This window comes from Colossoma macropomum, unplaced genomic scaffold (assembly GCF_904425465.1).
Source record: "Colossoma macropomum unplaced genomic scaffold, Colossoma_macropomum, whole genome shotgun sequence".
In the NCBI taxonomy this organism is placed as follows: domain Eukaryota; kingdom Metazoa; phylum Chordata; class Actinopteri; order Characiformes; family Serrasalmidae; genus Colossoma; species Colossoma macropomum.
This window is the reverse complement of record NW_023494809.1, coordinates 22,453,597-22,479,056: the sequence shown is the minus strand read 5'-3', so window position 1 is coordinate 22,479,056 and position 25,460 is coordinate 22,453,597. Positions and strand designations below refer to the sequence as shown.

The following is a 25,460-nucleotide window of genomic DNA, read 5'->3' as shown; positions in this document are numbered from 1 at the left end:
TGGGCAGTAAATTGATTAGTAATTTGTATTTTTTTCTCCTATAGCTTAAATGTGTCATCCACATGAACATGTCCTTCCTGTGGCACTGAACAAATGACCCAAAGTTTTTTTTTAATATATAGAAACCCAGACCAAAGAGGACCTGGACAAAAGTGGGGGAACCCTAATCTAAGAACCCCTGAATTCACAGAACTGCAAAGTAAACATAGATGTTTCATATTTTATATTTTCTACACGTCCTTACCCTACAGCTTACAGCTAATGCATTCTGCATCATACTTTTTTAAACAGTTTCTTACACATTATATTTAAGTACATTAGAAGTTGTCTGACAAAACTAATGTAACAGGCCATATTATTTGCCATTTATACTCAAAAACAGTGAAAATGTACTTATGTGACAAATTCGGTATAAAAATGTAAATAAACATTCTATTTTATATTGCTTTTTATTTGAACAGCCAAAACAGCCCGTAGTTGCAGAAACACTCATATATGTAATAAAAATGTATCTGCAGTTTAAAACCAGATGTGAGTGATAATGTGAATGTAACCAAAAAGACTAATTGTAGTCATTAGTTCACATAAACACACAGGCAAAGAAATACAAGGCAATAGTTCCTTTTACTTTACTAATTTAAATTCCACCATTAGTTAAATTTTTAATTCAGTTCAATCTTACATCATTATGCCATGGGGGTTATTACAAAAATGGCATCTTTGGTAAAGAAAAAAAAAAGTCACATGTCTTCTAATATATGACTAGGCCTGTAACTATTTTCCATAATATATATACTTTTATAGGTCAAACCACACGGTCACAGCTGCACAGTGTCCATGTCGTAAGCAATGATCTGGGTGTCAGGGGAGATAAAACGGAATGTATAAGACAAAGGCATTTTGTTTTCAAGCAAAGGGCATACTCAGGCTTCCCTGACAGAAAAACTGCCACCGTATAAAATAATCTGAGGAAGAAAAGAAAAGCAACACCTGAGCAACATCTCAGGGAAGGTAATAGATTCCATACAAAATATAAATCTGTTGTCTGAAGATAAAAATAAAGATTTGAAATACCCTGCATCACAAAATGTCTATGTACTTCTGTCAACAAAACTATACAACTCCTAAGGTCAGGCTTCTCCACTGGGCAGGTTCTTCCCTTTCAGCAAAAAAGAATGACTACTACAAAAGCCACTTCTGGGAGCTCTCGCTTCAGCAGCAGCCTTTTTACAGGAAAGAGTCATCTGAAGGTGGAGCATAGGAAAACCCCAGAAAGGCGTCGTCGGCCTCCATGACACTGGCATTGACGATGGAGTGCTCTGTGGAAACGCACACCGAATTGGGAACAGTTTCTTCTGTGAACTCTGGATCGAAATTTGAAATGTCATACTGCGACTCCTGTAGGACGAGGAAAGATTGCATTAGCAAAACGCACAATCACTTTTCACAGTACTGTTTTGAGGATGCTTTGAACCAAATGGGTTCTTAGTTATAACAATCTGTATGTAACTAAACAGAGGAACAGATACAGTGAATAAATGGTAGTAAAGACACTTACCACACTGGGGTTAAACGGAGGTGGAATCCTTTTCTGCTCAAGGTCGTCCCAGTTAATAGAAGAGAAAAAGTCATGGCGTTTGACTTCATTCTGAAACAAATAGAGATATTATGTCATTGGTGTCACCAGCATTATAACATTTTTCATCTCCCACAAACGTGCAATATGCTACCAAACAACCAAGTTGTATACAAAGGTTTGGACATCCCCAGTCAAGTGACATGTTTTTCAAAGTGAAAATAAGTTCACACATCCTACACAGAGCACACTTAAATATGACATTGTTCTTCAAATTATAGTGCACAATTTCTATATATCTGAGTTAGACAGATGTTAAATTCATCAAATAAACAGTAATTGTGCATTAAAATGTGCCAAAGTGTGTTATCTGTGGAGGATGTGTAGTTTGATACTAATATATGTATCATTCACTCATGACTGGATGATCTGATGACTAATCACCGTGCAGTCATCCCACGCTTTAAAAGTAACACAGAGGTAAAGGAACAGACATGTACACTTGTCTGTAAATATGCCTGTATTTCAGCTTCATCCACCAGGGGGTGTTACATACAACCAATATGCATAACAGCAGCAGTTTGGTGTAGCACCTCCTCCAGAAGCTTCCAATTAGCCTCCCTGTCCGTTCACATCAATCATCTTTATGATCTCCAATTCATCCTTCCTCCTCCAATCAACTATTAGCCTCGCAGGGCTGAAGGTCCTCTTACTACTACTGGTACTTGCAAAAATGCTTAACACACTTTGGGCAAACTTAAGCAAGGAGAAAGATCCACTGTGACCTTTAACCAACCCAACACATCCAGCTCATCATCCATGGTGTAACTATGACTGATGTACTGTTGAACTTCACACCCAATTTCATTCAGGGGCATGTTCGCCCACCCTTCAAACTCTGGAGATATTTTGAACACAGCTAAAGTTATATGAGAGAAAGCAAGCAAGAGAAAGGGTGTGCAAAAGTGAAAATGCATAAGTGAGAAAAAAAAATGAGAAAACATTAGAAGCATTAGAAAACAAACCCAACCATCCCATGTCCCATGTTTCACATACAAAAACTTGATACTCTATATTTTGTTGGGCCTCAGTCAGGCTGGGGACAGGTAACACACTTCTAAACCAGATGCATTAAAACATAGGATACTTTGGCATTGCCTGGCTTGGAGAAGGAATAAATGCAGGATCACTAATACATGTATGTTTGCAATGACAAATTTGCAATTGTTACAATTTTTGCATATATTATAAAAAAGACCTGAAACCGTAGTAAACATGACTCTACATAAGAGTACAGCTTTTTTTTAAAGAGCCACTATGTACGGTTTAAGGATTTGGAAACATCATATTTTAGCATGTTTTTTTATTCCTTCTGACCCTACGCCTTGCGTAGACAGCAGCGTAAAGCTCCCGGCCATTCAGGTTTTGAACAGCGGAAACACATTGTCTGGAGTGACAAAGTACCACTTTTGTGATGAACTAGAGTACTGTACAGTTGGAATACTGATTATAGACTTAAATCAACCAACATCAGTGCCAATGGATAATCAGTGACTTAACTGAACCTCTATTGCTCTGATAGCAGCAACATGCCAACATTTTAAAACTAAAGGCTCCTAAATGAAAAAAAAATATATATATATAACTTTTAGATTGAATAGAAATTCTTAAAACTCTAAAAAGGTTCTTTAGATGACCAAAATTGGTTCTTCCATAGAATCATTTGGGCACCTTTATATTTTAGAGTGTATAAGAAAGTCTTCCCAAAAGAGTAGAGGCTGTTACTGCAGCAAAAATGGGGACAAGCTCCTTATTATCCTTTTCTTTAAGGTTGTTCAAGTGATAAAAAATATGCATAATTAAATTGTTCAGCTGTGAACAAAGTAATTCAAAGTGGTTTGATGTGAAATTCCAGGTTCTAGAGACATTCACCAAATGGGAATTGTTCACATCGTTAGTGATAGAAATTAGACATCCAAAGCATTTAATGTCTCTAACAGCTACCATCATAGGAAATCATCACACTGCTACATGGTTACCATATGCTGTCTGATGCTTGAGATATTGTTTTATGATAGTTATAGTATAGATACTAGTTCCTGTAAGGTTTTGGCCCAAAATGTAGATGCCAAGTGTTCTAAGGCAAAACTGTACCCCAAGAAAATATTTCTTTTTTCCAGATTTACCGCTATTTTACTATCACCTACAGTACATATAAAAACTCAGAAAACATGTGTAGGGTCACTGGTCATTTTGGAGAGTAAATAAAAAAAGCTATAGATACGTGCAATATCAGTTTTGCAGACCTCTGGTTCTCATCACTAACATTGTGAAGAAATCATCAAGTTCTCTACAATTCACCATTTCACATTAAACCACTCTGAATAATGCTGTCTACATCTATAATTGAATTATGCAGTTGAAAAATAAAATAAAAACAAAAAGAAATTGGTGGAATTCCCCTTAACTACTCTTCATTTTAAAAGAAATGGTGAACAAGCATGTTTTTAGACTCTTAAGAACATCTTATCGCACATCTTGTTGCGACATATTGCACATCTTGTTGCTAACGTATCTTGTTAAATAAAATTACACCAGAAACTCACAAAGTCGTCCCTGTATCCCAGCCTCCTGGTGTTATCCTTCTCCAGTAGAGCCTGTAAGATGGACCAGGCAGTCGTGGATGCACCAGGTCGCATTGGTAGATCCTTATGTAGTATGTTTTCATACATTTCATGTGTGTCCCTACTGTAGAATGGAGGCTGTCGAGGACAACAGAACCATGATAGGTTAACATACAACCATTAAGATTCAACTAACAAAAATAAAGAAATTTGCAGTTTATCTTTACCAGGCCGTAGAGCATCTCATACAGCACAGAGCCCAGACACCACCAGTCCACAGTATTGTCATATGGCTGTTTCCTCAGTACCTCTGGAGCCAGATACTGTCAAGAAACCAATTTATTTTAAAACACTAGATGCAAAAGCCAGTGAACTGAAATGACTGAAATTATTCCACACATAATCCTCTGTATCAGAAGAAAACATTCCATAAAAGACATCATGCTGTGCTTAATTAAACACAAACTTTGCAAATACTTTGGCATGGTTGATTCGATCAACAGCATTAATCATACAGTGAAAAGTAATACACGTTCACTACATAATAGCCTCTACTTTCTGAGGAATCCATAGTATGCCAAGTATATTAGAGATGTTATTTCAAGTAATTCTGTAATAAATCAGTAAATGGTCACACAACGTAAAGGGCAGCTGGCATCTTCAAACGGTCTAAAAAAGAGTCAAAGTTTTGAGACAGTGACAATATTTTTTCCTACTGATGATGATCCTGATGATATTACCTCAGGTGTTCCACAAAATGTGGTGGTTGTATCTGCTTGAGAGATCCCCTCCTTGCACAATCCAAAATCCGTCAAGACTATATGCCCCTTAACAGACAGGAAACGGAGGCATGTTAAGAAGCGTTTTCACCACACAAGAAGCCAATTCTTCTCACAACTGAAGAACCTTTTGTTTAGGCAGAACACTGAATAGATCCTGGACCACTGGCCTATTTCACCACATTCACAATGAGATTTCCCAGAAAATGCTCAACTAAAACCTAATCTAATAACAGACAATGCTACTACTACATTCGAGTATTAGTAACATATTTTATTTGGTTGACAACTATGTATTTCTGATCGCACTAATCCTTCTTATGACTGTGGGTCCTTATAGTCTCTCAGTTGAGACTTCTTACTTAACCTTAGGAACTGTGACAGCTTTGTTTCTCAGATTCATTGCTTGAACAATTAACAATGACACTTATAAAAAGGAAAAAACGTGCTTACTTGGGAGTCCAGCAGGATATTTTCTGGTTTCAAATCCCTAAGAAAAAAAACAGTGCTCCTTTCAGCTTGTATTTGTTTTAGGACTGGAAATACTGAATGACAAAATGGCCCAACTACATGCTGTATCAGAGGTTGAGAAATTACATAAAAACCATCAACATACACTACAGATACTATAATTCCAAAAGTATCCAGAAAGCCCTTCTAATTAGCGAATTCTGCTACTTTAAGGTGCATCCATTGCTGACACGGGTGTTCAATTGCATGCACAGTTCTACAAAGCTTGTAGAATCTCTATAGAACAGCATTGACAAAAGAACAGGATGCTCTGGAGCAGCAGCATATGAGCCTAAGGTTACCATGCCCAATGGCAAGCATCTACTAGAGGGGTATACAGCCCCCAAGCACTGGGTTGTGGAGGAGTGGACTCTCTGGACTATTGGAGCTCTGTCCAAATACATTTGTATTTGAGTTGGAGTGGTGTTTGTGATCCAGAACTAATCATTTAATGTCGGTATCTGACCTCATTAAAGCTCTTGCGACTGAATGCAATCAAATCCTCAAAACAGATGTTCAAAGATCTAGTGTAGCTGTTATTGCAGCAAAGGGGCAAAAAACTTCCTAATCATAACCTTGTTTTTGAAAGAAATACTCAATAAGCTGTCTACACACACACACACACACACACACACACACATATATGCATATATATATGTGTGTGTGTGTGTGTATATATATGGTTTCTTAAATAAGCTATCATGCTCATAGCTGAAATGGATGTGGTCTTTTTTAATGGTCTTGAGAACAAGCTCAGTGTAAAACTTTGACAATAGTTGGTCATGTGACTTGTTTACCCACATGTGGTTGGAAACCATGAGTCCACAATGACCAACAAGACATTAAAAGAACAATAGGTTACTACAGTGTCATGGTGACTCATTAAAACTCCAGATTTCCAAGAGCATGCCAAGCTGACATAGAAACAAAAGACTTGCCTACTCACATACACAATGTTCCTCTAGAGAGAACAAATTTGACCTTTTTTCTGCAAATTTTGCAAACTTCCATTTATTGAGTTTAACATACTGTGGGAAAAACTATCAAATATAAAGTGCACAGGCCATTAAATTCATCAAATAAACAGTAATTGTGCATTAAAATGTGCTTCCCTGTTGAGGATGCGTTAACTTATATACACTTAGAAAATCAACAAAACATGTAACTTGACCAAGGGGACCCAAATTTTTGCATACAGCTGTACATTCTCATTGTTCATGTTAAATCTTTTCCTAAATGAGTCTAAAACAATCGCTACAGTCATACAGTCGGACCCAGACTTTCATGAAATACCTCGAAAGCTCTTAGGGGACACTCCCTTGTAAAATAAATTGTATTCACGTGTCAGTTTTCCTTACTACTTTGCTGGCAAGAGCTGTGACTGTGGCCATAGGCTATAAATTAGGGAAGTCTTCAAAGGCAGAGTTATTTTGGGAATAGACAGACTAGCAGTTACTACTAAAGAGAACTGAATGGTGTCTGGAGTATTTGGAACTAAAAAGAAAAAGGTAAAGAAATGACACCATAATATCAGTCTTAATGTAATCTTTTGACATTCTTACAGTATAAACTTTAAAACAGGGATGTACATGCAGTGAGTAAGATGGTACTAACCTGTAAACAATGTTGAGAGAGTGCAGATAGCCCAGTGCGCTCGCCATCTCAGCAATGTAGAACTTCGCCCTGGGTTCAGGAAAGGTTCGCTCTTTTTGAAGGTGGAAGAAAAGCTGAAACGATAGAAGTGAAACATTCCCAGTTTGCAAACATGGGGAAAAAAGTCGATTCAACCACTTCATGCCGAATTTAGTCTATCTACAGCTTTTATCAGCCTTGAAGGGCACACCCCACACTACCGAGCTCTCACTAGGTCACTGTGGTCAGCATGCTTATTCACAAAGTTGAATACAAATAAGCACACCCTTAAAAACATGCCAGCCAGGGTCATTTGGAGTATGTGATATACAAGTACATTTTTCTTGTACTTTATTTTAGTTCCTTATGTTGACTTGACATTTCTGTGCATTTATTCACCAAATAATTCATTTTTACATGCCCATTTCTCAACTGCCCTGTCTTGTGCCTCTTTCAAAATGCTGTCTGGGCTGACATCACAGAAACAATGAATTCAAAACTGACTGTTTCTGCAGCTTATATATGAACTGTATGGACAGGGTGTGAATGGTATGTTTTGAAACTAGCGATTTTTACATGTTACATCAAACTATTTTATTTTTAAAAAAGTGAGGAACTTCAGACTAGTACCACATTTTGCTGCAATAACAGTTTTGTTTTTGCATATTCTCCCTAGCAAACTTGCTCCAGGGTGTTTAGGTTGGTTGGATGATGCTTGTGGACCTCAGTTTTCAAATAGCGCCACAGTGATTGGATTGAAATCTGGACTTTGTATAACATTCATTTTTGTTGTTCAACAACTCCTGTGTTGCTTTGGCCTCTGGGTTGGGATCACTGTCCTCAGGTTTTAGTTTTTTAACAGACTGAAACAGGTTGTCTTGCAATATCTCCCTGCATTTTGTAGCATCCATCCATCCATCCTGCAATTTAAACAAGATGCCCAGTCCCCGCTGAGGAAAAGTGTACCCACAACATGATGCTGCCACCCCCATACTTTACTGTTGGGATGATTGTTGAGAAATGGACAGAATTAGGTTTGTGGCACATACAGCTCCATTTTTGTCTCATCTGACCACAAAATCTTATCCCACAATTTATCTGGTTCACTCTGATGCTTTCTGGCAAACTTCACACACGTTTTGATGTGTTTTTTTTTCATTAATGTCTTCTTTCTAGCCATACCCCATATATGTTTTATGCAGAGCTCTTGATATAATTGACTGGCGCACCTTCACTCCAGTCTTAGTCACTGAACTCTAACTCCATCAGAGCGATTGTTGGCCTCTCTGCGACTTCCCTCACAAGTCCCCTTCTTATTTTGTAGCCTTTCCTTTTTCTTGTGCATGTCTATAACTTTGTGTCTAATTTCCTTAGAATGCTGTTTGGTCTTAATTTTCACAGCTTTCATTGACATTCACACCCTGATCAATGGTACTTTAATAAAAGGGATCTTTTATCTAGAAAAGATAAACTTCTTTAAGGTCTACTGTGTCCTCGCTAGAGCAATATCTTTCATTTGTATAAACTAGGAGCTTTCACGGCACAGGGGTTGCGTACTTATGCAATTTAAATTAATTATTTCTCGATTTTGAAGGTCAGTCTTTTTAAATAAAATATAACACCTCACAAAATGTCAAAGCATTATTTGTAATCTAGACAAGTCCTTTTAAGGTGGTTGAATACTTTTGCAAGGCACTGACCAAAATTTCATAGATCATCTTAAATGACAAATTATCAGCCAGTCATGCCAGCCAACCATGTTGGAGAAAGTAAAATCACATATAAGCTACCAACAACTCCTCAGTGTGATTTCATTCTAAAAACAGTGTTCAGCAATTGCGGCCACATTGTTAAAAACAGATGTTCACAGTACTGCGGTTTCATTTGCAGAATACTGACATTTTTCATCACATATCTGTCCACATCGGTCATGCTTAAGAATAACATTTTTGTCCCGCTTCCTGTGTTGTAACTACTCGTGGTTTTCCACTAGCAGATAAATATTCCACACATGCGGTATTCAGACAGGAGAAACTACTCACTTCTCCTCCATTGACAAAATCCAGGACAAAGTATAACTTGTCTGTTGTCTGGAAAGAGTAGTGCAATCCAACTAGGAAAGGGTGCTTCACATTCTTCAACAGCACGTTGCGCTCAGCCATGATGTGTTTTTGCTGTTATTAGGAAAAAGAAATGATAAAACAAAATATAAACCATGAATTGAGTGCATGCAAACTCAGATTATGTAAGAAGTAATATGTACCTTGAATAAAATATTTAGAGGTGCTTTGATCATAATTTTTTATGGCAGATTCTGATTCCGCTTTCTTTATAGCCAAACTGTTTTTTTATTTATCAAATAGATTTTTATTAACCCCCCCCTTTTTTTTTAAACTGAAGTAGTTCAGAAATGCTTTCATTTTTTATTTGCCTAAGCTAACATAATTAACATTATTTGCTCTTCGATGGACCAAACCGACCTCTTAAACAAACAGTTTCCTACTTACCATAAAGTCGAATAGAGTTGTACATCAAAAGTAAAATATATCTGGCTAATTAGCACAATGACTCATGACCAGGGCTGGGAGGGATACTTTAAAAACACATTCCAGTACATATTACTGATTAATGTAAAATAATAAATAATAAAAAAGTAGCATAACCTAATCCAAAGGATTACTATTTAAAGTGACATCTGAGCTGATTCTGGAGATGCAGCACCGAATGTGATGAAGCAGACAAAAAAATTGTTTTGATGTTTGTTAAAAGTTGCATTTGCCAGGACTCAATCGCCCGGTCAGCGTGGATGTTGCAAAAATTTATCAGAAGACAAATAAAACTAAATGACACTTTTTGTCATCACAACAATCAAAATTGCTGCACGACTGGTAATGTATGATTGCCCTTTTTTGTATTAATCACGTAAAGTCATTACAGGTATAGTTACAGCTCAACCCTGGCTACAATGTAAAAAATGGCTCATCAGAAAAAAATACTTCATGTGGTAATAAGAAACTGAACTAGTTTTACTCAACTCAAAAATTACTTTGATTGAAAGAACTGTTCATTCACAATATTTATTTAGGTTGAATAAAACTAGTTAATTTACTTGTTACCACATGAAGTATCTTTTTAGGTAGATCTGACGAGCCATTTTTTTTTTACAGTGTATGACATTTGCATAATATGCCATGGTACAGATGTGGCAGCATTGAGATGCAGTGAGAGAACATGTGCATCCTGAGTGTTCAAATATCTATGAATGTTGTGTTCAGCAACATTGTATTGTTACACTAATAAGTCATCGCTGTTGGGACAAAACTTTGTATTTCTATTTTAATAGTTTTTTGATTTTTTTTAAATAATTTGAAATGGCCAGATACCCTATACACTGACCCAGAATTTCATGATGAACAGGCCAATAGAAATGCTCCAAAATTACTTGGAATAAATTTGTCCATTATCTTCCATTATATGTTAAAGTTTTTTCCTTCTCCTGTAAAGTGTCTTTTTAAAGATACTAGGTTTTGTTCCAACAGAGACGAAATGCTTGCAAAGATAAAATGAAGACATGCTGGCAAGTATCTACAGTCCTTTGCAGACATTTGGGCAACCTTGTACAAATTACATTTTTTGTTGATTTTCAAAATGAAAATAAGTTAAAACATCCTCTGTAGAGAACACACTTATGCACATTGCAATGCACAATTACAGTTTATTTGCTGAATTTAACTTATTGGGAAAACATGAAACAAAGAATATGAATATAAAAACATGGTCTGTAAAAAAGTTGTGGCACATTTTACATTTCATGTATTATTATTTCCCAATATGTTACATTAGGCAAATAAATGATGCGTTTAAAATGTGCAGAAAAATGCCATATTTAAGCGTGTTCCCTGTAGATATGTTAACTTTAAAAAAAAAAAAAAAACGGGTGTTCAAACTTTTGCATATGACTATACACCAACTGACTTTTTAAGTACACCTACTTTGTGTCTCCACTCATTTTTTGAGATCCATATCAGGACCATCTCTCCCTTATATCACAGTTTACGATTTTTATTCACAAAGACGGTTTCACAATTGTAGATAGTTACCTCTCTTCTGTTTAAAATGACCTTTTTTTGCAAGACTTTGATTGCATAACACTTCCCGTCTCGTTTCCTCTTTGCAAGGAGAACCTTTTCATGAGAAAGAAAGCATAGTGGGTTAAAACAGTTCCAGTCTGAAAGAAAACGCCCCGTAACTCTAGACCTGTGAGACTCTCACTTCTCAGTAGGAAAACCCATCATTTATTAGCTGCAATACCGCAAACAAAACAAATAATTCACTGTTAGAAGAAGGCTTTCACTACCTACAGAACTGATACCACCACACTTCATATAATGTAGTGAACTTGCACTTTTTAATTGAGTTATGGGTCATTTTGCTAACAAAGATACATACAAAGTGATGGTTTTTGTTCACAGCAGTGTATCAAACAGAAACGTACCTTTCCAAAGCTCCCCTTACCGATGACTTTAAGAAAGTCAAAGTCAGTGGGTTTAGCCCTGGAAAGAAATAAAGAGCCAAAAAATGCTGTAAACAAGATGATTTCCATAACATACTCTACCCTGCCATGTCTTAACACCAGTTAAGCAGTATACTGGCAACATAAATGGCAAAAAAAAAAACAGCAGAACAATGCACTTACTGGGGATTTGCAGATGGTCCCAGGTTAATATTTCTGGAGGTAGAGCCATTCTGTAAAGATGAAAATAATGATACATGTTCTAATTTAGCTCTATGTCAACACTATACTCATCTATATAAGTAATGAAGATTCAGTGTCTAAAACAACAACCAGCAACTTAGCTGTCGAGTGTGTAACAGACCAGTTTCACTTCACAGCCTATCGACAGGTCCAAAACATATAAAAGATCAAGTATAAAGTGAATATGAAGCACCACAAACCTTCTCATCTTCATCTTCTGAGGCATCTGAGAAGTTTTTTGATTTGTCCATTTGCAGAAAATCTCGGACATCGGGGCTGTGCATTTGAATGGAAGAGCGGTCACATGTTAGAAGTCTAACTGAGAGAGTACAAAGCCACTGCTGTTAAGAGTAATATGAGCTCACATTAATAATGCTACGGAAAAAAAACGCCTGCAGATATTTCTTCTTGTCATTAGAGTCCCAAAAGCAATGAAAAATCTTCGTAATCGTGTTAGGTTTTTTGTTTGTTCCAACAGAGCATATTCATTACAAACTTGTTAAAAGATATCAGACATTTGCATAAATCTGCTGGACTTGTCACCATGACTGTTCATGAATAATAATGCTGGTGAAACACTGTATAAATTGCCTGATGAACTCACTGGTTGCTGAGCTGCGGATGGGACACGATTTTCTGGATGAACTCATGTAACCCCGTTCTTCTCTGCTTTATAAACTCTGATGTGGATCATAAAAAAACATATTAGTCCTTCAAAAATGAGTACCATAGCTGGATCTCGTGTTTTAGAGGAATTCCTTGCATATATAACGAAAGAGTCTGTAGTGATGTGGAGAATTTATGGTGCAGAACAATCAAGAATCCACAGATTATACAACTTCTTGCAATGCTGCATCTTTATTAAAAGAACAGTCCATCGTTTCTCTACTTCATCTTTATCTGGTGCATCTGCAGCATCTGGTTGATTACATTGATAGTAATTTTCATGCGTTTTCCTTTGTTTAGTAAATGAACAGAAAAATTGTTGACTCAAAGTATATGTATGATGTAATCCAATGGGCAGCTGCTTCAGCACACTGCAAAAATGATAAAACTTCTAAGTTTAGTCAATATAACTAATATATCTAATTAAGATTTGGCTATAAATATTACAAGATTACTCAATTTATTTGTAGGTGTGTACACAAAATTTTGCTTGTTTTTAGACATGAGTTTGCTCATTTCAAGAATTAATGCTTGAAATAAGAAGCATTATCAGCCAATTGAATGAGAATTTCACTAGATGACTTAAAACAAGTAAAAATGTCTAGAAAGTTCAATATTTTTTATCATATTCTTATAACAATCTCCTAATGAGAAATATTGACTAGATTTAAGATGTTACCACAGCATCATTTTTGTAGTGTGCTGAAGCAGTTGCCCAATATTTTATGTCCTTTCTGAATCCATTTAACATTCAAGCTGCCACTGCCAATTAAAATCATTAAATGACTGCTTAACCAACAGAACAGAATGTGGTAGCATGGGTACCAGTGTGTACTTAATGCAAGCCTTTAGGCACATGTTTAAACTGCCAACACATGCATTCAATTACATGACCAGTGGCTGGAGAATGGTAGATATACAGGCCATCTCATTGGCAGTGTAACTGGTTATGGATGAGCTCTGAACAACTGCACAGTTTAATGTGTTCAATAAATCATTATGCATTAAAGATCCTGTATTTTATTCTGGTATGCTGGGACATGCGACTAAAATGGTGAGCAAAAAGTTTAAAATAGATTTAAAACAGTTCATTTGCAATATGGACTTGCATGACAGATAATCTAATTTGTCAAATTCACATGATCTCTATTTAACTAAATGAGGCACAGTCACCACATCACAACCTTACAAACAAGGCAATGAGAGTAGAAGCACACATAGGCTGTTTCTTCCTTTTGCACTATTAACTGCAGCAGTGTATATGTTCAATTGATATAAATACCTGGGTCAAAGTTGTCACCAAATATCCTCTTAGCAGGTATCTTCAAATTCAAAGCAGGATACTGTTTTTTCAACTGTAGTAAAAAAATACATGGGTTTTAAAAACAGGTTAGATTTTGGCTAAACAAGTTTTACAATTCCAAAAGTGTAACTTTTAGTTTAACTAGATGCAACTTTAACCAAGAGGAATGTTTTCTCAAAGTGGATCACTTCATAGCCTGTACTACATATCTCAATTTTGCTTTTAATAAAACAAAAAAATCTGATAGAAAAAAGAAGAAATGGGTAAATACAAATAACAATGACTTTAATGAATGAAATCACAAGACATTTGATGCCTCAGTGTCTAAATCTCAAGCTACACAATAATAGATGTGTGAAACATGAACATTCCACAGCTAGTTCTAAACCAATCACAACATAGAGAATGTGTCTCACTTACTGTATTATACAGTTTATCAAATTCTGTATATCTCCTGAAGACAAACCACTCATGTCTTCCAACATTGACCATCACTTTGTAAACCTAAGACAACAGAAGTACAGTAGTTAATGTTTATTCACCATTAAACTTTATCAAGGGCAAGAGAAGTGCTACACAGTACTGATAAAATTCAGCATCATGAAATTTTCAGAGTGTCATGATATTTGATGACATTTCATTATCAAAATTACCACAAGAGAAACTTACACATGATTTACACACAATTCCAGAAAGGAAACTTAATATTTATTTCGTTTTTTATGTATTTTGAATGGCTTCTTCAAAACAATCTTGAACACCCAGGAAATCACATTCATTACAGTTAAGTAAACTTTTGTTATTGACCAATAACACTAAAACTAAAAATCAATATTGTTATGTCACACCAGCATTCCAGTACAGAATGTTAGCAGAAATCTCATTTAACCTAACGAGACATTTTTGTTTCTTTTTTACTGTATGCATGTTCATTTGCATTTATTACAATTATATAGTGTTTTACAAGCAAAAACATACTTATTGCCAAGATAAATATTTTAATCATGTGCCTATGACCTCTATACAGTAATGCATGTTTGTCAAAATATCTAAATTTAGAGTTCATTAATAATTTGAAACAATATTTATTCTGTGTGCATCTGAACAATTATACAGCTGAAATAGTCTAGAATTTTGTTGTGTAATCAAGATAACAATAATAGGGTGGCAAATTCATTGTTGTTTCCAAACTACCAAGTTTCAATTAGCTAAAACAACACAGTCCAGCTGATAAGCACAGCATTTTACACTGAGAATTCATTATGTAGCAAATCTAAACAAAGATCACTATGATTTGTCCTACAGTTCTTTCAAAACAGCCTGAAGCAACCAGCAAATGACTTACTTTGCAGTTAGTTTTGGTTAATGTTCAATACTGCTAAAACTAAAGATCAGTATTACTGTGCTACACCAACACCGGTACTGATGATATGTTGCCCAGCGTTAGACAAAACCAGTATTAGCATGCATACAAATAATGAAAACTCTTTCAGATGTAGCCTGTGAGGTAATCATCACTTACAGTGTAGCGCTTTTTCTTGTCTCTCTGCTCATTGTAGCAGGGAATGCTGACGTTAGGGCAGCTGGAGTGCTCGTCCATCCTGAGGGCTCTGGCTGGCTGAGCTCAGAGAAGGCAGCTCGGTGTAGCAGCGGTACTTCAGTGCTCCGCTCCGGAGCACAGCTTAAACACACAACTGACAATCTCCATTCTAGAGCTGTGCAGAACAGAGAGAAAGAGCATGTCAGAGAGCGAGAGAGGTGCTCCGCCACTGTCCGCCAATCCTGTTAGGAGCAGAGCGCGGCACATTAAAGGGCTTCCACTCTTGCTCTGCATGAATGGAAGAGCAAAAAGAATGGGAGAGCCTGGCGTGACTGCAGACGGACCCCATCGGGGTCACTAATCAAGCCCAACATGTGCACAGTGTGAAGCTGCGGCCTGGCCGGCCATGCTCCTCCTCTCCCCTCCTCTCCAAGGGTGGGCCATATGGCAAAAATACGTGCCATTATTGAAGACTGGAGTAGGAATATATTATTTAGTTATAGTTATTATGATAAATTATGTCACAAACCATGACACACTTCAGAGTGTATCATTAGTATTGTCAGTAGCTCAACATCAATAAACACCATTAAAAAAAGTTTTATCTAGTTTGCAAACCTCAGAAAAACTAAATATTGTGATTACACACACTTTCAACTGTGATGATGTTCCGAATCAAGAAACATTTTCATATTTTGTCTGAAATGAAAACCTGTGGCCACACCGGCCCTTTGCGGATAAGATTGGACAACGCTGCTTTAAACTGATAGCATGCACATAGATACCTCGTACTGATCATTGGCCGGGGATTTCCACAGAAGACGGCAATTAAGAAACCCTCTGAAAAGATAGAAGGGAGATAATAGATAAAGTTTTAAACTTTTATTTTCAACATTTTGATACTGTATTAAAATCATTACACCCTTACTTGCGATACATACAGTGCATCCTAAAAATGCCTTCAAGTACGTGTGAGTTAATGTGGAAAAATAACATCGCAACACTAGAGGACATCTTCAGTAGAGATGACACTGATCAAGTGTGTGATGTGATGTTGTTAGATGTGTAGCTCTTCCTGTGAGGTAGCAGAGTGACTGAGTAGTTTGAGCATGACAGTCTGCTTTTAGACACTCATCTTAAAGTGCTTCAATTAAAAATAGCTCATTTTAGGTGCAGGTTTTAAAGAAGAAATATTGGAAATGAAAAAGTGGTCTTGTGTTATCTCTAATTTTCACAGTACATGATTTGTATAATTTGCAAACACACTGGAATGGACAAACTGCACTAGCAAAACAGTAGAGCCACATTTAAAAAAAAGCAATTAAAAAGAGTTTACTGATAAGATAATGGCACAGCATTGTTGCTGAGGTACTGACAACATCCATGACATTCTCAAAAAAGGGTATCTCAATGTAATTTATCAAAATAAACAGTGTTGCATTGATACTGCACCATATCAGTAATGGCCCCTACATTAGCGCTTAAATGCAGTATCGGTATCAGCTATAGAGAATATTGATACCTTGAAGCTTGAGCCCTAAGACAGAGCTTAACTGAATCTAGTAACATGTGAGCAGTGTGGGATTCATTCACACTTTAGCCAAGCAGTAGTAAAAACGCTCCTTGCAAGATCTGCCAGTATTTCAAGAAGTGGCACAACTAGCAAGGATTTCAGTCCATTAAATTTAATTAAGCATTTAAAAGAAAACCATGCTAAAGTGAACAGCAAACTTTCGTGCTCTGGAAACATTCAAATGTGAAGTTCTCTAACCAGTAAATGCCAAACTCATTCAAACTTATAACTCTATGAGACAGAACACTGTTTTTACACAAATCAAATGTTTAAAAATGTAACGGTATACATATCAGTATTCATAGGCTGCTATTGACCCGGTTAGACACAGTCAAGAGAGGTGCTCGGTATCAGCAGACACTTGAGGATCAGGTATCAATATTGGAAGGGGAAAAAGTGGTATCGGTGTATCACTAATGCACCCATAATAACAATAACAGATTGTCATTTTGCTCAATCTATTGCCCCCTTTCTCTATACCTACTGAGAGTAATACAATGAGGGCCACATCATGGCACGCACATACAGAGAGACATACACACTTCGCCTCTCCCACTCTCTCCCCACCTACACACATGCTACCATATTGAGCGTGCAACATTCTGCGTCCCCTCTGCTGGAAAGGGGATATTTTTAGATAACCTTCGGCAGGTGGAGTGTCACTACCGCACCACTGCAGGACCCTCACAGCGCACAACAGCCACTGATAAACATTCCTGCACACAGACTGAAGGTTAAGTCTGTAGAAATGCCAAGTACATCATGGGTGAGAGTTTAACGTGACTATTTCAAAAAGAATGGTTATGGACACTTGCACCTAGGGCTGTACATATAATGTACACTTATTATTAAATATGACTTAAAATTTTCTTAAAGAGTCCATATTCTAAACGTTTCTTGTAATTTAGGAAGTGCTAAATAAATGTTCGCATGGCTTCATGTATGAAAAATTAAATAGGTTGTTTTTGTTACTGTGCCTTTAAGACTGATATATGCAAATGAGCTTTGTTCTGACTGGCTGCCCTGTATGGGGCCTCATTTAAGAAGCAACCAGTGCTGCAACTCCCTTTATAACTTCAGCCTGAATGGGCAAGACCAAACTGCTGTAAATGGGTACATGTAAAAGTATTCATTGTTATGATATCACAAAAACAATTCATTCAAAATAGGCTGTTTTTACAGTTTAGCCTACATATATAAACTGTATGGACTGTATGGACGTTTTGAAACTTTAAGAACGTTTGCAAAGTACATCAAAAGGAAAATTCAGTGTTCCACAATACAGGCCCTTTAAAAACACATTACTCACTCCATAATATGACGTCTGCATTATTTTTAACCAACATGATTTACATATGGTGGATTATATGAAAGCCTTGATTCACCAAAACACCCACATACAGAAACTCATCCGAAGTACATGAGGATGGTAACCACACATAATAAAACATTTACTGTTTGGACAGAGGCTCCTTTTCATATCGCAGCCTAATTTTGCCAATACTGCAGCAGTGCTTATCAAAATGTGTTGTACAACACTAGTTGTTCCTGAAATGGTTCTCATTCCTTAGTAGTCTATGTTGTGGATGAAAAAGAAGGCCATTCTCTAAATGATTGAATGTATAAATTGTAGCCCTGGCTCTACTGCAAATGAACTACCTAAATAATCCTGACAATATAGTTCAGTTCAGCTAAGAGGAAAAGAATAAACAAAACCTCAGCATAGCTGCTCTGTAGCCCTCGTGGCCCTGGTACTCTTCCACATGGAAAAAAATCACAATGAGAACACGCTTGTTAACATTCCAGAAACATTTTTTTCCTCCCTGAGGAAAGAAGAAAATCACATACATACCTACCCTTTATTTGGAACGCAAAAGCTCCAAAAGAGTGCTATTATATTTCAAAACACCCCCATATGATTCTGTACTACTAAAAATGAAGTACAAAAATGAAGACAGTACTTTTATAAAATATCAAAATTGCATTTTAACTAGGAATTATTAAAACAAAATACTGCCAGTAGCTTCTGAAGGTTGTGACCTCCCACACTGGCATTCATTTTATCTTGTCTTTCTTTATGCAACAACTTACATTTGTGAGAAGTGGTCAGTGAACCCTTTAATTATCTGAATTTCTGCACGCATGACTCCTAAAACGTGATCTGACTTTCACCTAAACCATAACAATACATAAACAAAGTCTTGTTTACATAAAATAAGACAATAACAGAAAATAAAGTGGCCTTTGCTGTGACAGCAGAAGAGCAGAAAGAAGATCACGGAAGTAGGAAAGGAACAAAAGTTTCCTGACAACCGTATTTATTAGGGATGCACTGATATAAGAATCATGGGTCAATATCAGTATTCAATATTTTGCATGTTCAAATCTACCAATGCAGATGCCATTGCCAATACTTAAACATTCAGAAATATTTTATCTATACAAACTCAACATTGTAACAATAGAAGAACACTTCTGGTGCTATATGGTTCTATATAAAACCATCTACAGCACATTCTCCATCAATCAGAAGAACACTTTCACAGCGCAAAGAAACCTTTAATCATGTAAAGGGTTCTTTGAGTGTTCATGGTTCCATATAGATCCATTCTCTTTACTAAAGAACCTGTAGAAGCATCTTTTGTATGAGTGTACCTGGATTATTACTGCAAAGAAATATTACTACAGCCATATACAGAGGTATGCAAAGCGCCCCTGGTCAAAATACATGTTTTGTAGAGTGAAAATAAGGAAGACATCTTCTACAGAGAAGAAACTTAAAGATTACATTTTTCTTCAAATTGTAATGCACAATTTTTATTTATTTGCTGATTTTAACAGATTGGAAAAAATAAAATATGAAATGTGTCACAGCTTGTGCACAGGCCACATTTTATGTATTACTCCCCCCCCCAAATGTGTTACATTCAGTAAATAAACAGTAATTGTGCATTAAAATGTGCAGAAATGTGGAGGACACATTCAAATCAACAAGACATGTAAGTTGCATTTGACTGTACACATAATATTATTTTCTATAGGGTTACAAATGACGTAAAAGTAATAAAGGGCAGACATTTTAGCAAAACAGGCCAGCACTGCCTAAACGCTCAACTCTTCTGGAGTACAATAGAAGTATCAACAAATATCAGTTTGTAACATCTAAACATCCCAAACACCCAATACTGATCATTTGTGTTTAAACAATTGTCTGCCAATAGTCATGATTCTGATATTGACATGCCTCCCTAATATTGATTTTTTTAAATTGCCCATATCATGGAACAATAATTTCCCTTGCTTAAATAAAGGAGTTTGAAGATATATGTTACCATTGTTAAAGTTTCAAAACACACCATTTACTATCCAGTCCATATATGGAAACTAAGCAGCAAAAAACAGACCATTTTACATTCATTGGTTGTCATGTCACGAGAACCAACTCATTTACTTCCATCTGCCTATTCAGACTATAGCAGTTTAGCCCCACACACTGACACTGAAGTTATAAGGAGTGTTTCAGCTCAGTGCTTTTTGAATGAGGCACACGACAGTCAGAACTGAGCTCAATTATTTTTATATCAGTCTGAAAGATGCAATTACAAAAATAGCCTGCTTAATTCCAAGGGATAAAAAGTGGTTGGAAAAAGTCATGTAAAAATTAATTATGACCATTCGTGGTACATTAAACAACACAAATGTTAGGTAGACCTCAAGGGAAAAAAATAAAATACAAGAAGAATGAAGCCTTTAAAGGACTTCTCCAGCGTTTTTCAATCTAATGTCTATCTGTGGCATATGTCCTGTATGGTTGATTACTGAGGACAATAATAGTGACAAATTTGCCAATATGTAGTAAAAGAACACAAACCCACTGGCTTATAGTATACTTATATGTAGGAAGTCATTCTTCCTACAATAGCAGTCAATAGGCAGGACACTGCCCATTAGTTTCTACTATAAGTGAGTTTTGAGTCAACAGGTTTTTTCCTCTTTTACTAAGTACAGGGACTGTACAGATCAAGATCAAAACATTTTTGTTACAGACGTGACAGAGATTAAACACTGGAGGAAACCTTTAACAATGTTTCCCTTAATTAAAAACACAGTTAGCTACTATGCAATTGCTGGACAGTACCATCGACCTGCCAGCACATGCACACCACCACTAACTGCATAGCTTGCACTTTTCAAACTACTAGGCAAGAAGCGTTAGAGTGCAAGTTGTTGATTGTGGCCAACTGTCTCAGACACCCCCCAGCACAGGAACAGTTTTAACCTAATCTCTACCTGCCGCACAGTCTCTATTTATGGCATATGGTCAACCACCATTGACAATAATGGTGAAGCCTTTACTTGTACCTAGAAAAGATCAGAAAATCCCCTGACTCACAACGAGCTAATATAAGCAGCCAATGGGCAGGTGCTTAAGCATTTGCCCTTATGATTCTTTTATAACTGTTTTTTCCAAGTCATAATTGTTTTCTGTTCTTTTTTAAGTCCAAGGAAATACTTCACTATTATTATCTGGGGTGGCCATATAGACCATATGCTGTAGATGCAGCACGGAGAGAATAGGTTGAAAAACACTGAAGCATTCCTTTAAACTACATATTGTGAAGCACAACCTACTAAATGGTCTAAAGAACTGGCGATTGAAAAGCACATTCAAATGACTGGGATGTATTTTAAAGTTATAAAAATAAATATTGTGAAAGCTCTTGATGAAACGGGAACAGCCAAATGTGAGCTAATGGCTGACTAAGGAACAAGGTTTCTCATGTCCTCTTTGCCTCAGACTGGCCGTCAGGAAGCACAGCACACAATCATTCATCTGTTCACTCACATTCTGGGACAAGTGACCAAGCGGCAGTGTGACATTTAATCCTGAAAGTGAAAGCAGGAACTGAGAACTGTCTACAAAATAACAAACAAACATGACAAAAAATGAAGTTGAAAAGATTCCATGCTGCGAGTCAGGGCTGATATGCCAATTAGAAGAAACCGGTTCAGTCCTTTCCTCCTTTTCATAGCTAGGTGCAAGTTTGTGTTGCAAAATCATGCTTCGGTGCTCATTATTATGCAGTGTGAGCCTAACCCAGGATGATGACTCTAAGCCAAGTACCTGAAGAGGAATTCCACCAATTTTGCAAAATTACTGCATTATTAAATCGTTCAGATGTAAACTGAGGTGCTGAAAATGGTTTGGTGCGAAATGGTTTATTGCAGAGAAACTTCCCGACACAGATTCCTTTACTGTGGTGGTGATAGGAACCGTGAGTCGCAAAGTCTAAAACACAAATAGCCATTTTATGTACTGATGATGTTCTTAACGGTAAAATAGTGGTAAATCCTAAAAAATACATCTTATCTGAGCACTATTTGCCTTAAAATGCTTTTCACGTAACTCTCGGGCCTGCATTTATTTTATAAATACACCGTAGGCCAAACCCTTTTCAAAACTACCATAAAACAAAGTTTGAGATCACAGTAGGCCATGTATTTATAACCATTTTATGTAACAACTTAGCCTGACATAGCTTTTAGAGTCATTAAGCATTTCGGATGTCTGGTTCCTATCACCACTGTTGTGAAAAATTCTGCATTTCTCCATATTTAAACATTTTCACATCAAACCTAAAAAAAAATATAAATGACTTTGGTGACAACTTACTGGCTTAATTGTGTAACATATTAGAATTTCTCTTTAAACAAACGGTTTAAGAAAAAAAATTAAATTTACACAATTTTCTCTTACGCCAAATGAAGTTGGTCATCCAAGAGATGTTCAGAGCTATGAGGCTAATAAAATACAAGTCTATGTCACCAGTCTAGGCTTCCACTACTTGTCCGCTACATTAGCCTCCTAGCTTTAGTGCAAAAACTAAAGTAATAAACTCTGTAAATTAAATACGTTGTGTCTGGTCAGTCATCGTTAGGATGAAGGGAAATCTGTAAAATTTAGATTTTTCAGTGAATCAGTTCTTTAAATGCTATTGTATTCATTGATCTTATTATACATACTTAAAAAAGATGGTTCTTCAAGGGTTCTTTTGTAAAGGCAATGGTTCCATATAGAATCATTTGCATGCTAAATGTTTTTTTGCACTGTGAAATGGTTCTTCAGATTGATGGAGAATGTTTTGTACATGGTTCTACATAGAACCTCTTTGAAAATGGATCTACATAGCACCAAAAAGGGTTCTGCTACTGTTACAATGTCAGCCTTGTAACAATAGAAGAATGCTTTTTAGTTCTATTTAGATCCGTGTACAATACATTCTCCATCAATCTGAAGAACCACTGCACCATACAAAAATAGTTCTAATATGGAACTCACAGTTCCAAATGGAACCACTGCCTTTACTTAGAACCCTTGAAGAACCATCTCTTTTAAGTGTATACGGAATACTCTTCACTTTCTTCAGTCAAGCAGGTGGTTCAATCAACACACAACAAAAAGAGATGTACACAAATACATGTACCAACATGCCATTACTGTGATGCGTAAAACAGTAATGAAGGGTATAAGAAATGCACAAATCATTCGTATTACTCTTAGATATTAATGTCTGATATCGATAATGTTAATGTTAATTAACACACTTAAATGAGCACTGAGTTAAGTATTCATTGTAATGAATACTTATTAAAATGTATTGCATTGCACTGCGCTGTGTTTAACTCTGTTCCTTTTTCTCTAGGTATCAACAGGGACTTTTGTTTCTAGCAGTATCTGAGCTCAGGACTGGCTTTCTCTCTAACCTGCTGGTAACTAGCAAAGATACTTTCTCTAGATCGACAAAGCACCTTTTGTAAGTCGCTCTGGATAAGAGTGTCTGCTAAATGCTGTAAATGTGAATGTAAACTGAAATGTTAAAGTCTGAGTTCAATCAATTGTAAAAGCCAGATCTTGTATCACTTACTTCTAAATGAATCATAAATGCCCTGTATAACCCACCTCTTTACTTGATGCTGAAGGTAAATGAAGCATGCATGTACTATAAAATGCAGCCATTTCCTAGCAGTAAAACTTTATATTCAAGGTTCCTTGATAATATCCTCGGCTAGTGTGGTATAACGTTACAGCTGGTATAAATGCCCCTACACACAGAAAGCTATAAAACGTTTTAGGGAGGGGGGCATTATTTTGCGAAGGATAACTATGGGTGAAAATGAGCCAGGGCTTTTAAAGCTGGATCAGCTCACGTTCATTGTAAACAGACGTTAAACCAACCTGACTAAACTCGAGTTAAGATTTCACGACTAAACTACATTTTTTAAAGAAACAGCTTACGGCTCTCAAGTATTTCGTGTACTTTTCAAAAGAAGACCTTCGTTCCTTTCAGCTAACATTATTGTGCGAAACTGAATTTGGCTTTATGTTGGAATCTTTCCGTTCCACCTTAAATGGCGCATGAATTACCGCAGGTAATCGCGGCGCCTGTCCTCAGCAGTTCCTCTGCCGCCTGTGCCATTTAAGGTGGAACGGAAAATTCGAGTTCGAAGCCAATTTCAGCCTCGTGGAAAAAATGGGCTTGAAGTGTGGAGATGAAAACATTACATAATCCAACCTAAGACCTGTAGCTACAACAACTAACTCTAGAAGAACGGAACAAAACTAGAAACATCAATTTCAGCTTATTTTACACACTTTTTGAGTTTATGAAGTCTTTTTTCCAGAAGTTTGTCTGTGACTTGCCTTATTTTCACAAGCTTTCCACGGAAACCGTCTCCACTGACGTGTCGGACTGCAGAGGAAGAAGCTGAAGAACAAACTCGGCGTGTGTTTCAGTATCAAAGGCTCAGGTGACCAAACGGACGCAGGGAGGACTTTCCTTCATCCATTGCTGTTTGTTTCTGAACCGCCAAATGAAAAGCTGAGATGGCCAGCTGCTGACGTTTGCTCCGAAATTCCGCAGCTATTTGTCACGGGACAAAACTTGAAAGATAATATTTGTGTAGCGAGCGAGCAACAGCGCCCTCTATCGACCAGACAAAATAACTTCAACACAACTACACGGTATGAATGTAAATGCCTGTGGGTGTGTAGGCTACATGATGAATATTAACTGTTTATGTTTGTATTAAATACTATAAATATGCATATGTGTGTTTATACAGGCTGTATTATAAAAAACGAACTGTTTATGCTCCTATTAAATAAGCATTTATTCATTTTTCTCTGGACTACATCAAGACAAAAGGGCCAATGTCATGGAAATTTCCTTCCCCTTTTTAAAATGAGTTTGATGTGGTATGTAAACATTGTTAAAGTTTTAAAATGTACCCATCATTCTTCAGTCCATTCAGTTCATATGTGGAAACTAAGCGGGCCGTTTTGAGTTCACAAAAAATCTCATTTACATATATCCACCCGTTCAGTCTACAGCAGTTTAGCCCCGCCCATTCACACTGAATTTATCAAGAATGTTTTAGTCCAGACTGTTTTTTGCATGAGGGCAGCCAATCAGAACAGAGCTCATTTACATATTTCAGTC

General features: G+C 36.6%; 1 protein-coding gene across 2 annotated transcripts; it reads right to left on the bottom strand.

Moving 5' to 3' along the window:
- Positions 1-605: 605 nt before the first annotated feature.
- On the bottom strand, positions 606-24,913 carry sgk3 (serum/glucocorticoid regulated kinase family member 3). Of its 2 annotated transcripts, XM_036558063.1 has the most exons (18): positions 24,662-24,913; positions 16,172-16,226; positions 15,369-15,561; positions 14,267-14,350; positions 13,826-13,898; positions 12,482-12,557; positions 12,078-12,153; positions 11,818-11,867; positions 11,617-11,674; positions 11,222-11,305; positions 9,164-9,295; positions 7,104-7,216; positions 5,433-5,469; positions 4,941-5,027; positions 4,428-4,523; positions 4,183-4,338; positions 1,559-1,648; positions 606-1,398 (listed from the first exon to the last, which is right to left on the bottom strand). In XM_036558063.1, exons 3-18 carry the CDS (start codon positions 15,444-15,446, stop codon positions 1,228-1,230), a joined length of 1,461 nt encoding a protein of 486 aa, XP_036413956.1. In that variant the 5' UTR covers positions 15,447-15,561; positions 16,172-16,226; positions 24,662-24,913; the 3' UTR covers positions 606-1,227. The 2 variants fall into 2 exon arrangements, with proteins under 2 accessions (XP_036413956.1, XP_036413955.1); XM_036558062.1 differs by lacking the exon at positions 16,172-16,226.
- Between the last annotated feature and the right edge of the window lie 547 nt (positions 24,914-25,460).